At 39.6% G+C, this 16,114-nt stretch overlaps 1 protein-coding gene across 2 annotated transcripts in view; it reads right to left on the reverse strand.

The window, feature by feature from the left end:
* Positions 1–16,114, reverse strand: part of PRDM4 (PR/SET domain 4) — a 102,528-nt gene that overhangs the window by 41,011 nt on the left and 45,403 nt on the right. For both annotated transcript variants that reach the window (XM_053718961.1, XM_053718962.1), the window contains exons 8-10: positions 15,654–15,739; positions 6,044–6,171; positions 4,262–4,585 (exon numbers count right to left, since the gene is read on the reverse strand). In XM_053718961.1, the coding sequence (XP_053574936.1) occupies positions 4,262–4,585; positions 6,044–6,171; positions 15,654–15,739 (538 nt within the window). The remainder of the gene's footprint in view (positions 1–4,261; positions 4,586–6,043; positions 6,172–15,653; positions 15,740–16,114) is intronic.

The raw sequence follows: 16,114 nt of genomic DNA on the forward strand, positions 1-16,114 counted from the left end.
TCCCCAGCCCAAAAGGCTGGCGTCCGTAGTCACAAACAACCAGGAAGGTCTCGGGAAGCAAGTGCCCCGAGACAGATGTTCCTGGGAAATCCACCACGAGAGAGTGTTAGTCTCTTGTTAGGGGATCCAGATTTATCCTCTGCGATAAATCTGAATGTCTCAGTTTCATTGCCTGAGCATGCAAACCTGCAGCGGTCGCAGATTGAACCGAGCAAAAGGAATGATGTCCATGGAAGCCACAATCAGACCAATTACCTCCATGCACTGAGCCACTGATGGAGGAATAGCAGACTGGAGAGAAAGGCAAGAAACAAGAAGTTTTGATTTTCTGACGTCCGTCAGGAAAATCTTCATGGACAGGGATATGATTGTCCATAGGAAACACACTCTTGTAGCTGGAACTAGAGAACTCTTATTCCAGATTCACTTTCCACCCGTCTCATCTGTATGAGATTTTGCTAGTTGAAAAGATGACGCCTGAACCAAGATGTAGTCTACATAAGGCTCCACAGCAACTCCCTGGGATCTGATCACTGCCAATAGAGCCCCCAGAACCTTTGTGAATATTCTGGGAGCCGTGAAAGACCAAACAGAAGTGCAACAAACTGGAAATGCTTGTCCAGAAAGGCAAACCTTAAAAACTGGTGATGATCACTGTGAATGGGAACGTGTAAATATGCGTCCTTCAGGTCTATGGTCATCATGAACTGACCATCCTGAACCAATGGAACGAATAGTTTCTATCTTGAAGGACGGAACCCTAAAGAATTTGTTGAGGCACTTTAAGACTATGATGGGACGGAAAGTTCCCTCCTTTTTGGGAACCACAAATAGATTCAAATAGAATCCTTGACCTTGTTCCTCTAGTGGGACTGGAACAATAACTTCCAGGGAGGATAGGTCCTCTACGCAATTTAAGAAGGCCTCCCTCTTTACCTGGTTTGTGGATAGTCTTGACAGAAGAAATCTGCCCCTTGGAGGGCAAGACTTGAATCCTATTCTGTAACCCTGAGATACTATGCCCGCAGCCTATGTATCTGGGACATCACTTATCCAAGCCTGCCGAAAAAGGGAAAGCCTTCCCCCAACTTGATCCAAAATTGGATCTGGGCGGACCCTTCATGCTAATTTAGAGTCAGTGGAAGGCTTCTTGTTTTGCTTCCCCTTATTTCAAGGCTGACTGGACCTCCAAGAGGTCTTGGCTTGCTATGGTATGGAAGAAGAGGAGGAAGACTTTGGTCCTTTAAAGTTATGAAAGGCAACCCTTAGGTCTGTTCTTGTCCTGAGGAAGGAAAGATCCCTTTCCACCTGTAATTTCAGAAATAATTTCCGCCAGACCAGGTCCAAATAAAGTCTTACATCAGCCGACCAGAATTTTAACCACAGAGCTCTGTGAGTTAGAACAGTAAAGCTAGACAGCTTAGCTCTAAGTCTAATTACCTGATGTTAGCATAGCAGATAAAGGTATTGGCCAGTTTAAGAGCTTTGATCCTATCTTGGATCTCCTCTATCGTAGTCTCCTCTGATATCAAATCAGACAAGGAGTCACACCAATAAGATGCTGCACCCACAACCGTAGTGATTCTTGCCGCAGGTTGCCACTGTAATCCTTGATGGATGTACATCTTTTTTAGGTAAGCCTCTAGCTTCTTATCCATAGGATCCTTAAAGGAACAACTAACCTCTATAGGAATGGTAGTTCTTTTAGCCAGAGTAGAGATAGCTCCCTCTACCTTAGGCACAGTGCGCCATGAGTCACGAATGGAGTCAGCAACAGGAAACATCTTTTTAAAAACAGGGGAAGGGGAAAAAGGAACCCCTGGCTTATCCCATTCCTGAGCTATAAATTTCATACATCTATTAAAGGGACAGTCTAGTCAAAATTAAACTTTCATTATTCAGATGTATGTATGTATTGGGTACTTGTAAAGCGCGGCTAATCACCCGTAAGGGTCTCAAGGTGCTGCTCATTTTATCGAGCTTGGAAGAATGAAAGGCTGAGTGGACCTTGCCAGGGATCCAAACTGCAACCCTTGGGTTGTTACAGAGCTTAGCCACAGTGACTTAGCATGCTGAGCTAGGAGATGTCATTTTAATCAAATTTTCAAATTTACTTTTATTATCAAATTTGCTTTGTTTTCTTGTTATTCTTAGTTGAAACTAAACCTAGGTAGGCTCATATGCTAATTTCTAAGCCCTTGAGGGCTGCCTCTTATCACATGCTTTTTAAATTGCTTTTAACAACAAGAGACTGTGGGCCATATAGATAACACTGTGTTCAGGCACAGGGAGCTATTTAAGAGTTTGCACAACACAATGCTAAATGCAACTCAATAGATTTTATATAGTCACAGTCATGTGATCAGGGGGCTGTCAGAAGGTTCTTAGATACAAGGTAATCACAGAGGTAAAAAGTGTATTAATACAACAGTGTTGGATATGCAAAACTGTGATGGGTAATAAAGGGATTATCTGTCCTTTAAAAAAATAACAATTCTACTGTAGACTGTCCCTTTAAGTTTAGAAGACTTTTTAGGGTTGACAGCAACCAAAGGTTCAGAATCGTCCAAAGTAGCTAGAACCTCCTTCAGTAGCAACTGGAGATGTTAAAGCTTAAATCTTAAATTAACTTCTTCAGATTATGAAGATTTTCCCCCCATTGTGTCAGAGTCTGAGATTTCACCTTCAAAAGCTACTGAAGTATCCTCCTCAGACATTTGGGAAAGGTTGACCAATGCAGATTTAGAGGGGTCAGAAACCTTACTAGCAGAAATATGTCTAGATTTCCTCTTACGCTTACCAGAAGTAGGGAAAGCAGATAAAGCTGCAGACACTGCAGCAAAATCTCCTGGCAAATAAACACCCCGAGGAGGCTGAGAGGAACCGCAGAGCACTGCATGTGAAACCATTAAGGCTTGGGACGTTTGAGGAGAAAGCTGTGGCATATCCCGAACAGCATTATCCTGAGAAACAATTCAGAGAAAGAGAAAGAGAGAGAAAGAGAGAGATAAATAGAGAGAGAGAGAGAGAGAGAGAGAGAGAGAGAGAGAGAGAGAGAGAAGAGAGAAGATATTCCACCGATAAAAGTGGTACCCATGGCGCAGTTGTATAAAGATGAAATTCCTGTTAGCTCCAAAATAAACTGCTTTTAACATCCAAATATTTTGAAATTATTAAAGAAACATGAAACCCCAATTTTTTTTTCATGGTTCAGAGTATATTAAACAACTTTCCAATGTACTTCTATTATCAAATTTGCATCATTCTCTTGTTATCCTTTGTTGAAGGAGAAGCAATGCACTACTGATGGCTAGCTGAACACACAAGGTGAGCCAATGACAAGATGCATACATGCACAGCCATCAATCAGCAGCTAGCTTCCAGTAAAGCATTGCTGCTCCTAAGCCTTCCTAGGCATGCTTTGCAACAAAGAATACCAAGAGAATGAAGAAAATTGAATTATAGAAGTAATCTGGAAAGTTGTATAAAATTGCATGTTCTATCGGAATCATGAAAGTTTAATTTTGTTTTTACTGTCCCTTTAGAGTTCTTTCATATATGGATTGTACACTAGATTTGTATTTGCATACATGTTTTGTAGATGATCCATTTATATAGCCCATCTGGAAGTGTTTTTGTATCCATGTTTAGTTTTGCTTATTTTTAAATAGCATTCTGCTGATTTTCAGTCTCCTTAACAAGCCCCAAGGTTTTAGATGTATACTGATGTCTACAGACTCCTGGTTGTGTAATGGGTCTTTTCGTTTGCAGGGGAGGGGGGGGGGGGGTCTGCCTTTCATGCTTTCTCTGCCCCTTTCAGTGGATGTCCCAGCCTAACCTCATCAACAGTGCTTAACTGGGAGCTTCTAAGTTTTTAAATGGTTTTATACTCTCTCTATTTTTATATCAGTATCTGTGCATATTCTTCTTTATAGTAGTGTCTATTATATGAAGTCATATGAAAATTGGTGTATACTGTCCCTTTAAATAATTTGTTTTTAGAATTTACTGACCATTTAGGTATTGTATATATAAATAGGTATTTTTTGTTTTGTTTTTTTAACAGTACCGATGTCATTTGTGTTTTTATTGTAACCCAGACCTTCTATTAAAGACAATTTTAAAATCTGGTGACACAAACACACACAACCAGGCACATGCACGCACACACACAACCAGGCACACACACACACACAACCAGGCGCACGCACACACAACCAGGCGCACGCACACACACAACCAGCCCATTGACAGTTCTTACCAGTATGTATGAGGAGGTGTGCGCGCAGATTGCTGGGGTCGCTAAATGCCTTACTGCAGAACTCACACTTGTGAGGTTTCATGCCCATGTGACCCATGTAGTGCACATTCAGCTTGGAGGAAGATGAAAAAGCTCGAGGACACATAGAACACTTCCACTTGCGATCCTTGCTGGGGGTCAGGCTGTGGTTAGCAGTTCCGCTGCTAAGTGTCTCACTAGGCAGATGGTTATTTACGTGACTGTTTAGGTGAGACTTAAAGTCTGAGTAAAAGGAGAATTCCTTCCCACAGTGACACAACAGCAGCTCTGGCTGTTCTGGGATACCTACAATCATAAAAGCACATTATTATTATTATCAGTTATTTGTAGAGCGCACTGCTATAAACATTGGTGTGGTATACAAGGTAACAGTTATGGGGTCAAGTGGGTAGAGGACCCTGCCGTAGTCAGCTCTTATAAAGGTGATCTACAAACAGCTGGGCTCATAAGCTTACATGCTAAAGGGGTTCAAGGGGATAGCAAAGGAGGAGAGGAACTAGGGTTAGAAAAGGTTAGTGTAGGTTGTATGCATCCCTGAACAGAGTGTCTTTAGGGAGCGCTTGAAACTTGCAAAACTATGGGAGAGTCTTGCGGAGCGAAGCAGAGAGTTCCACAAGATAGGGGGCAGTCTGGAGAAGTCCTGTAGACGGGAATGAACAGTAGAGTCTTTAGGGAGCACTTGAAACTTGCAAAACTATGGGAGAGTCTTGCGGAGCGAAGCAGAGAGTTCCACAAGATAGGGGGCAGTCTGGAGAAGTCCTGTAGACGGGAATGAACAGTAGAGTCTTTAGGGAGCACTTGAAACTTGCAAAACTATGGGAGAGTCTTGCGGAGCGAAGAAGAGAGTTCCACAAGATAGGGGGCAGTCTGGAGAAGTCCTGTAGACGGGAATGAACAGTAGAGTCTTTAGGGAGCGCTTGAAACTTGCAAAACTATGGGATAGTCTTGCGGTGTGAAGCAGAGAGTTCCACAAGATGGGGCCAGTCTGGAAAAGTCCTGTAGCCGGGAATGTGAGGAGTTAACAAGAGAGGAGGAGAGAAGGAGGTCATGAGCAGAGCGAAGGGGACGGGAGGGAGAGTATCTGGAGACATACTAATGGTCTGGTGCGATCAAACAGTGCAGGAGAATGGTTGGCATATTCCAGATACACAACATAGCAACCTAATGCAGCGTAGGGCTTGTTATGTACAACCAGTTATTTATGTTCCTGGTTTATGCTCTGGTATGGAGCAGACACTAACTGTCTGTAGGCAAAGCCAACACTGGTCTGTACCAGTATAGATTGCCTGTCTAGCATAACACATTTATGATAAAGATTATCATTGACATTCATAATGGGCACTAAAGTTTTAAATATGTATTACATTTTAAATTTGTTATGACTAAAAACATTTGTCATGTTCATGTCTGTCCATTAACAGAATGAATGGAACAGCTTATATCCACACAGATTCATTTCCTGTAAGTTTCAGTATATATTAAAATAGACAGGGGTTAAAAAAGTAGAAAACTTGAGGCACTAATGTAAAAATTAAATTTTTAATAAATGTGAGAATGCAATGTGTGCATTAGAGTGTCCCTTTAATTAATTAGTTTAGTGTATATCCTATTTAGAATAACTGTGTTTATTGAAAGGCTGAGTCACTTTCTGTGAGTTACATTATATAGTAGAACAACTTGGACAAGCCAATGAGATTCCAACCCTGTCAATCACAAACTAAAGTAGGTTATCTGAATACACACCCATCTGTCGCGCATAGTGACGGCTGTAATAGAACTGGAGCTCCTCTTGAGGTTGGATGTCCTGAGAAGTGCAGAAGTAAATCTTCCCATCGAGTGGGAACGCGACAAGGTTCTGCTCCTCTGGGTTTCTAAAATACAAAATAAATAAAAAATCAGATGGTTCTCGTTATAAGCAACATAATTTTTCTGTATTTTAACTCTGAACATTATTTATACATTTTATACGATACATTAAACAAGAACTTAGATAATACATAAGCTAGTGATTAAAATGACAAAAACATAATTTATGTAAGAACTTACCTGATAAATTCATTTCTTTCATATTAGCAAGAGTCCATGAGCTAGTGACGTATGGGATATACATTCCTACCAGGAGGGGCAAAGTTTCCCAAACCTCAAAATGCCTATAAATACACCCCTCACCACACCCACAATTCAGTTTAACGAATAGCCAAGAAGTGGGGTGATAAAAAAGTGCGAAAGCATATAAAATAAGGAATTGGAATAATTGTGCTTTATACAAAATCATAACCACCACAAAAAAAGGGCGGGCCTCATGGACTAATATGCTAATATGAAAGAAATGAATTTATCAGGTAAGTTCTTACATAAATTATGTTTTCTTTCATGTAATTAGCAAGAGTCCATGAGCTAGTGACGTATGGGATAATGATTACCCAAGATGTGGATCTTTCCACACAAGAGTCACTAGAGAGGGAGGGATAAAATAAAGACAGCCAATTCCTGCTGAAAATAATCCACACCCAAAATAAAGTTTAACGAAAAACATAAGCAGAAGATTCAAACTGAAACCGCTGCCTGAAGTACTTTTCTACCAAAAACTGCTTCAGAAGAAGAAAATACATCAAAATGGTAGAATTTAGTAAAAGTATGCAAAGAGGACCAAGTTGCTGCTTTGCAAATCTGATCAACCGAAGCTTCATTCCTAAACGCCCAGGAAGTAGAAACTGACCTAGTAGAATGAGCTGTAATTCTCTGAGGCGGAGTTTTACCCGACTCAACATAGGCAAGATGAATTAAAGATTTCAACCAAGATGCCAAAGAAATGGCAGAAGCTTTCTGACCTTTTCTAGAACCGGAAAAGATAACAAATAGACTAGAAGTCTTTCGGAAAGATTTAGTAGCTTCAACATAATATTTCAAAGCTCTAACAACATCCAAAGAATGCAACGATTTCTCCTTAGAATTCTTAGGATTAGGACATAATGAAGGAACCACAATTTCTCTACTAATGTTGTTGGAATTCACAACTTTAGGTAAAAATTCAAAAGAAGTTCGCAACACCGCCTTATCCTGATGAAAAATCAGAAAAGGAGACTCACAAGAAAGAGCAGATAATTCAGAAACTCTTCTGGCAGAAGAGATGGCCAAAAGGAACAAAACTTTCCAAGAAAGTAATTTAATGTCCAATGAATGCATAGGTTCAAACGGAGGAGCTTGAAGAGCCCCCAGAACCAAATTCAAACTCCAAGGAGGAGAAATTGACTTAATGACAGGTTTTATACGAACCAAGGCTTGTACAAAACAATGAATATCAGGAAGAATAGCAATCTTTCTGTGAAAAAGAACAGAAAGAGCAGAGATTTGTCCTTTCAAGGAACTTGCGGACAAACCTTTATCTAAACCATCCTGAAGAAACTGTAAAATTCTCGGTATTCTAAAAGAATGCCAAGAAAAATGATGAGAAATACACCAAGAAATATAAGTCTTCCAGACTCTATAATATATCTCTCTAGATACAGATTTACGAGCCTGTAACATAGTATTAATCACAGAGTCAGAGAAACCTCTTTGACGAAGAATCAAGCGTTCAATCTCCATACCTTTAAATTTAAGGATTTCAGATCCTGATGGAAAAAAAGGACCTTGTGACAGAAGGTCTGGTCTTAACGGAAGAGTCCACGGTTGGCAAGAGGCCATCCGGACAAGATCCGCATACCAAAACCTGTGAGGCCATGCCGGAGCTACCAGCAGAACAAACGAGCATTCCTTCAGAATCTTGGAGATTACTCTTGGAAGAAGAACTAGAGGCGGAAAGATATAGGCAGGATGATACTTCCAAGGAAGTGATAATGCATCCACTGCTTCCGCCTGAGGATCCCGGGATCTGGACAGATACCTGGGAAGTTTCTTGTTTAGATGGGACGCCATCAAATCTATTTCTGGAAGTTCCCACATTTGAACAATCTGGAGAAATACCTCTGGGTGAAGAGACCATTCGCCCGGATGCAACGTTTGGCGACTGAGATAATCCGCTTCCCAATTGTCTACACCTGGGATATGAACCGCAGAGATTAGACAGGAGCTGGATTCCGCCCAAACCAAAATTCGAGATACTTCTTTCATAGCCAGAGGACTGTGAGTTCCTCCTTGATGATTGATGTATGCCACAGTTGTGACATTGTCTGTCTGAAAACAAATGAACGATTCTCTCTTCAGAAGAGGCCAAAACTGAAGAGCTCTGAAAATTGCACGGAGTTCCAAAATATTGATCGGTAATCTCACCTCCTGAGATTCCCAAACTCCTTGTGCCGTCAGAGATCCCCACACAGCTCCCCAACCTGTGAGACTCGCATCTGTTGAAATTACAGTCCAGGTCGGAAGCACAAAAGAAGCCCCCTGAATTAAACGATGGTGATCTGTCCACCACATTAGAGAGTGTCGAACAATCGGTTTTAAAGATATTAATTGAGATATCTTTGTGTAATCCTTGCACCATTGATTCAGCATACAAAGCTGAAGAGGTCGCATGTGAAAACGAGCAAAGGGGATCGCGTCCGATGCAGCAGTCATAAGACCTAGAATTTCCATGCATAAGGCTACCGAAGGGAATGATTGTGACTGAAGGTTTCGACAAGCTGCAATCAGTTTTAGACGTCTCTTGTCTGTTAAAGACAGAGTCATGGACACTGAATCTATCTGGAAACCCAGAAAGGTTACCCTTGTCTGAGGAATCAATGAACTTTTTGGTAAATTGATCCTCCAACCATGATCTTGAAGAAACAACACAAGTCGATTCGTATGAAATTCTGCTAAATGTAAAGACTGAGCAAGTACCAAGATATCGTCCAAATAAGGAAATACCACAATACCCTGTTCTCTGATTACAGACAGAAGGGCACCGAGAACCTTTGTAAAAATTCTTGGAGCTGTAGCTAGGCCAAACGGCAGAGCCACAAACTGGTAATGCTTGTCCAGAAAAGAGAATCTCAGGAACTGATAATGATCTGGATGAATCGGAATATGCAGATATGCATCCTGTAAATCTATTGTGGACATATAATTCCCTTGCTGAACAAAAGGCAAGATAGTCCTTACAGTTACCATCTTGAATGTTGGTATCCTTACATAACGATTCAATATTTTTAGATCCAGAACTGGTCTGAAGGAATTCTCCTTCTTTGGTACAATGAAGAGATTTGAATAAAACCCCATCCCCTGTTCCTGAACTGGAACTGGCATAATTACTCCAGTCAACTCTAGATCTGAAACACAATTCAGAAATGCTTGAGCTTTTACTGGATTTACTGGGACACGGGAAAGAAAAAATCTCTTTGCAGGAGGTCTCATCTTGAAACCAATTCTGTACCCTTCTGAAACAATGTTCTGAATCCAAAGATTGTGAACAGAATTGATCCAAATTTCTTTGAAAAAACGTAACCTGCCCCCTACCAGCTGAGCTGGAATGAGGGCCGCACCTACATGTGGACTTAGAAGCAGGCTTTGCCTTTCTGGCTGGCTTGGATTTATTCCAAATTGGAGATGGTTTCCAAACAGAAACTGCTCCTGAGGATGAAGGATCAGACTTTTGTTCTTTGTTGAAACGAAAGGAACGAAAACGATTATTAGCCCTGTTTTTACCTTTAGATTTTTTATCCTGTAGTAAAAAAGTTCCTTTCCCACCAGTAACAGTTGAAATAATAGAATCCAACTGAGAACCAAATAATTTGTTACCCTGGAAAGAAATGGAAAGTAGAGTTGATTTAGAAGCCATATCAGCATTCCAAGTCTTAAGCCATAAAGCTCTTCTAGCTAAAATAGCTAGAGACATAAACCTGACATCAACTCTAATAATATCAAAGATGGCATCACAGATAAAATTATTAGCATGCTGAAGAAGAATAATAATATCATGAGAATCATGATGTGTTACTTGTTGCGCTAAAGTTTCCAACCAAAAAGTTGAAGCTGCAGCAACATCAGCCAAAGATATAGCAGGTCTAAGAAGATTACCTGAACACAGATAAGCTTTTCTTAGAAAGGATTCAATTTTCCTATCTAAAGGATCCTTAAACGAAGTACCATCTGACGTAGGAATAGTAGTACGTTTAGCAAGGGTAGAAATAGCCCCATCAACTTTAGGGATTTTGTCCCAAAATTCTAATCTGTCAGACGGCACAGGATATAATTGCTTAAAACGTTTAGAAGGAGTAAATGAATTACCCAATTTATCCCATTCTTTGGAAATTACTGCAGAAATAGCATTAGGAACAGGAAAAACTTCTGGAATAACCACAGGAGATTTAAATACCTTATCCAAACGTTTAGAATTAGTATCAAGAGGACCAGAATCCTCTATTTCTAAAGCAATTAGAACTTCTTTAAGTAAAGAACGAATAAATTCCATTTTAAATAAATATGAAGATTTATCAGCATCAACCCCTGAGACAGAATCCTCTGAACCAGAAGAGTCATCAGAATCAGAATGATGATGTTCATTTAAAAATTCATCTGTAGGGAGAGAAGTTTTAAAAGATTTTTTACGTTTACTAGAAGGAGAAATAACAGACATAGCCTTCTTTATGGATTCAGAAACAAAATCTCTTATGTTATCAGGAACATTCTGCACCTTAGATGTTGAAGGAACTGCAACAGGCAATGGTACTTTACTAAAGGAAATATTATCTGCATTAACAAGTTTGTCATGACAATCAATACAAACAACAGCTGGAGGAATAGCTACCAAAAGTTTACAGCAGATACACTTAGCTTAGGTAGATCCAGCACTAGACAGCGATTTTCCTGTAGTATCTTCTGACTCAGATGCAACGTGAGACATCTTGCAATATGTAAGAGAAAAAACAACAACATATAAAGCAAAATTGATCAAATTCCTTAAATGACAGTTTCAGGAATGGGAAAAAATGCCAATAAACAAGCTTCTAGTAACCAGAAGCAAAGAAAAAATGAGACTGAAATAATGTGGAGACAAAAGCGACGCCCATATTTTTTTGGCGCCAAATAATACGCCCACATTGTTTGGCGCCTAAATGCTTTTTGGCGGCAAAAATGACGCCACATCCGGAACGCCAACATTTTTGGCGCAAAATAACGTCAAAAAATGACGCAACTTCCGGCGACACGTATGACGCCGGAAACGGAAAAGAATTTTTGCGCCAAAAAAGTCTGCGCCAAGAATGACGCAATAAAATGAAGCATTTTCAGCCCCCGCGAGCCTAACAGCCCACAGGGAAAAAGAGTCAAATTTTTGAAGGTAAGAAAAAAATGATTAAATCAAATGCATTATCCCAAATATGAAACTGACTGTCTGAAAAATAAGGAAAGTTGAACATTCTGAGTCAAGGCAAATAAATGTTTGAATACATATATTTAGAACTTTATAAACAAAGTGCCCAACCATAGCTTAGAGTGTCACAGAAAATAAGATTTACTTACCCCAGGACACTCATCTACATGTTTGTAGAAAGCCAAACCAGTACTGAAACGAGAATCAGTAGAGGTAATGGTATATATAAGAGTATATCGTCGATCTGATAAGGGAGGTAAGAGATGAATCTCTACGACTGATAAGGGAGGTAAGAGATGAATCTCTACGACCGATAACAGAGAACCTATGAAATAGACCCCGTAGAAGGAGATCACTGCATTCAAATAGGCAATACTCTCCTCACATCCCTCTGACATTCACTGCACGCTGAGAGGAAAACCGGGCTCCAACTTGCTGCGGAGCGCATATCAACGTATAATCTAGCACAAACTTACTTCACCACCTCCATCGGAGGCAAAGTTTGTAAAACTGAATTGTGGGTGTGGTGAGGGGTGTATTTATAGGCATTTTGAGGTTTGGGAAACTTTGCCCCTCCTGGTAGGAATGTATATCCCATACGTCACTAGCTCATGGACTCTTGCTAATTACATGAAAGAAATATGTATATAAAATATGCTCTTAACACACATGTATGTAGCACTTCAAACATATTCTACTGGACAAAGCTTGGGGTAGTAGGATCAATTACAGGTACAAATCCCAAAATTCAAAATCTCAAAATATATGAAAAAATTATTAGTATTATTTAAAAAATAATTTATATGCCTGCATATTTAGTTTGGTTTGTGTGTTCTAAAATGCAAAACAGTCTATGCTTATTTAAAACAACATCTATTGGAGGGGCGGAGCAAGCTCTGCATCTGAGCGGTCGCAAATCACAACAGCTCTGGACCTGTGCCAACAATTTATCCATCTCTGACTGCTCAGTGCAGCTCAATTTGCTGCTAAGATATGGTTAACAAACACTCTTAACATAGGAAGCAGCTTGACTAAAGGAGACCGCCATCAACTCTCCCTGCAAAGTTAACCGCAGCAGCCATTAGGGAGCGGCCATCTTATTACCCACCCTAGCTGAACTTTGAAGTCTGCTTGATATGAGATCTGGAGAAGCAGTTACTTAACAAGGTAAAGAAACCCTGAGATCCCCTGCGGAAAGTTACTCCCCTCGCACGCAGTGTAAAACAGAGACACTGCACCATCCTATCACAGCCTAACTAGAACGCAGTTTTCAGATAGTGGCCAGCCCACGATAGAACAGTGTAAGACGCGGCCGAGTTGCAGACCCTACATCATGCTACCAGAGTGTCCTTATGCCTGGGGATTTACCTCCAAAAAGATCTCGATAGGATTCTTAAAGGACTCAGCACTTATACCCAAGATCTCACAGAAAATGAGAGATTATGGAGTCTCTAGACCTATGGGAAAATGATATTTTACATCTCCTCTCTGACAATTTTCTGAGCTTCCAGAGGACATTTACCAGCATTTGAGACTAGAGTAACTTGCTCTGCAACCCAGGAAGGTAAAAACGATGCCGGAATAGAATACTCCCAAGCACATAGGGAGAAAGAGATCCTAATCAATCTCACCTCAGAGCGGTATAAAACCACACCAGAGAAGGAAATAGTGGATGCCATGAAACGAGTGGTAGAGAAAGTTCCAACTATGGAACAGAGTCTTCTGGCAGAAGCTACAGACGCAATACGAATTCCAAGTGAACATATTCATATGATAGTCGCAATTTTATGGGACTCCCTTTTGCTCTAACTGCTGCTCTCGAGGAGCTCTTAATTCTACTGCCTCACTGGTCTATTCTCCTGAAAATAGCTTTAGATTTCATTGGAAAATGGAAAAGCCATCCAATTAACGTTGGTAACATATACTGCTGGAACTCGAGACATAGAGGATATATTCTCCAAACCAAGAGAGCAGGAGTGGGTTAGAGAAGTTATTGTTCCCCCCCTCTCCCCAAGCAATAGAACTTTGAGTTTGGGACACTCTGGCCCCTTCAAATACCATATTTATATGGCTGAATAACTGTCATATACTTAATTCAACTTATCTTTTTGAAAGTTTAGGTTTTAAGCTTTCGCTTGCATTTAATATTTTATATACGTATTGCACCTGTTTGTGCTTCTAGTTTTGTTCCTATAATTAGCAAAAATATGAAGCATACTCAGATATTTCCCTGTTTCCTACTGATCTGGAGCTTACTCCCACCATATATATACTTAATATATAAGAATGATGCTACTGCTGAACTGATCGATAATAGTTGAGACTAATCTCGGCATACTTGAGCTTCTCATCGGCTATGTTGATTAGTCTATTATTACAGGGTTAATGGTTAAGTCCTCTTGCTACAATATAGACTTTCATTGTTTGTCTAGAATACTGTTAAGGTCCTTATGCCGACAAGTTTAGAGGGAGTAGGCTGAATTTATCTTACCCTTCTTACAGGTAGCCTTAGCGAAGTATATAATATCTAGCCCTAAATTCCATAAACGACATAAGATACTGTTCTTTACACTTGGTCCCATCCCCTGTTCAAGCTGTTCCATTTTACAGATGCAAATATACAAATATTCCGAAATACAAACTAATCTAAAATACAAAACTTTTTACGGTCCCAAGCAGTTTGGATGATGGGTTTTGTACCTGTGCTAGACATTTGTAAAAATTCCACTTTCACAAATAATTACCAAAAACAAAATGTTGTTCAGTTACCAGTTCTAATATATAGAAAAACGTATTGACAAATACGTGAACGTATGAACAAATGCTGTATTCCTTCATTTGTTTGTTTTGTTTATTACCAAAATTAGACATAATATTGAAACTTTTTTTTTACATGCCTATTAATTACTATGCCAGGAATGGCCAATAAAACCCACAAAGAACCAATAATACAACATATTACATCATTCAGAATAAATCAATGGAGAATTGCTTTAAAGAAGTAAGTTTTACACTGATAACTACCAAGCAATGTAGCTTGTTAATAATGTTAAAGGGACAGTCAACACCAGAATTTTTGTTGTTTAAAAAGATAGATAATCCCTTTATTACCCATTCCCCAGTTTTTTGCAAAACCAACACTGTTATATTAATACACTTTTTACTTCTGTGACTAACTTGTATCTAAGCATCTTCTGACCGCCCCTAATCACATGACTTTTAGTTATTTTGCATATAGTTGCATTTTAGCCAATTAGTGCAGTGTCTGCCACTAGCCACGGGCGTGAATACAATGCTATCTATATGGCCTACATGAGCTTGCTCTCCCCTGCTGTGAAAAGTAAATAAAATGGAGGAAGCCTTCAAGGGCTTAGAAATTATCATATGTGCCTCCCTAGGTTTGCTTTCAACTAGAATACCAAGAGAACAAAGCAAAATTGTTGATAAAAGTAAATTGGAAAGTTGTTTAAAATTACATGCCCTATTTGAAAAATGAAAGTTTTTTTTGGACTTGACATGAGACAATGTACATTAGTGCCACTTTAATTCTAAATTAGTTTTATTTTATTTTTTTCCCTGCACATTTTCAAGCCTTGCATTTTAGATAGGCAACATATTACTAGCTGGCGTGCGCAGACCTACAGTGCTTTGTTATAGCCTGCTGTGTGTCTTCCTGTGCACTGCATAAAAGTGGCTCATCTACCAAGTCATTTTGGAATCTGAATAATAACTGTGCAAAAGAAAGATTGAACTACAAGAAAGTAAAGAAATAATATGAAAGAAAAAATAAACTAAAAGAACACTATTCCTGCTACTTGTGCATTGATCAAATGGACTTCCCCCAAGAGGAGTTAGTGCAGCTACACGTTCAGTACTCTGACTCTGCTACATGAAAATATGTTAATCAGGATGCAGCAAGGGAGATGAATTACTGCTGCACATATTACACTGGTGACCAATGGGTTAAATAACTGCTATTTGAGTATTACAGGTAGCAAATGGATGAAATCACAGTGGTGCATGACTGGCAAATTGCTTAAACTTATTAACACTGAATACCTTGCTTTGCGCACAAACATCATCCAGTTACATTCATTTTCATCTGCTGTTATAATGCAGAACTCCATCACGCCATTGTGGTAAATCTAGGGTTTTGGAGAGAAGAAAAAGATTACAGTTTAATACACTAAGCTCCCGGCTTACCTCCGTATTCACCGGAATGTTATACAGTCAAGTAAGGAAAAAAAACAAAGCGATAGTAAACTCAAAATCGAAAAGTACATAGGTGCATTCATTTGAAATGGAAGCATTTTTGCAATATACTTCCAGTAGCAAAAATGCTACTAATAAAAGCGATTACTACTTTTATGTGGCATACGCACATATCCTGTGAGGCCCTGTGCACCAGACCTTCTCAGAGAATCAGCAGAGGCAACACACACCACCATAGTGTTTAAATACTGGTGCACGGCCATCATAGGAGATGCGCGCATGCAGCAGAAAAACACTATGAACTTTTA

The sequence above is a fragment of the Bombina bombina genome, chromosome 6 (genome assembly GCF_027579735.1).
Source record: "Bombina bombina isolate aBomBom1 chromosome 6, aBomBom1.pri, whole genome shotgun sequence".
Taxonomy (NCBI): Eukaryota; Metazoa; Chordata; class Amphibia; order Anura; family Bombinatoridae; genus Bombina; species Bombina bombina.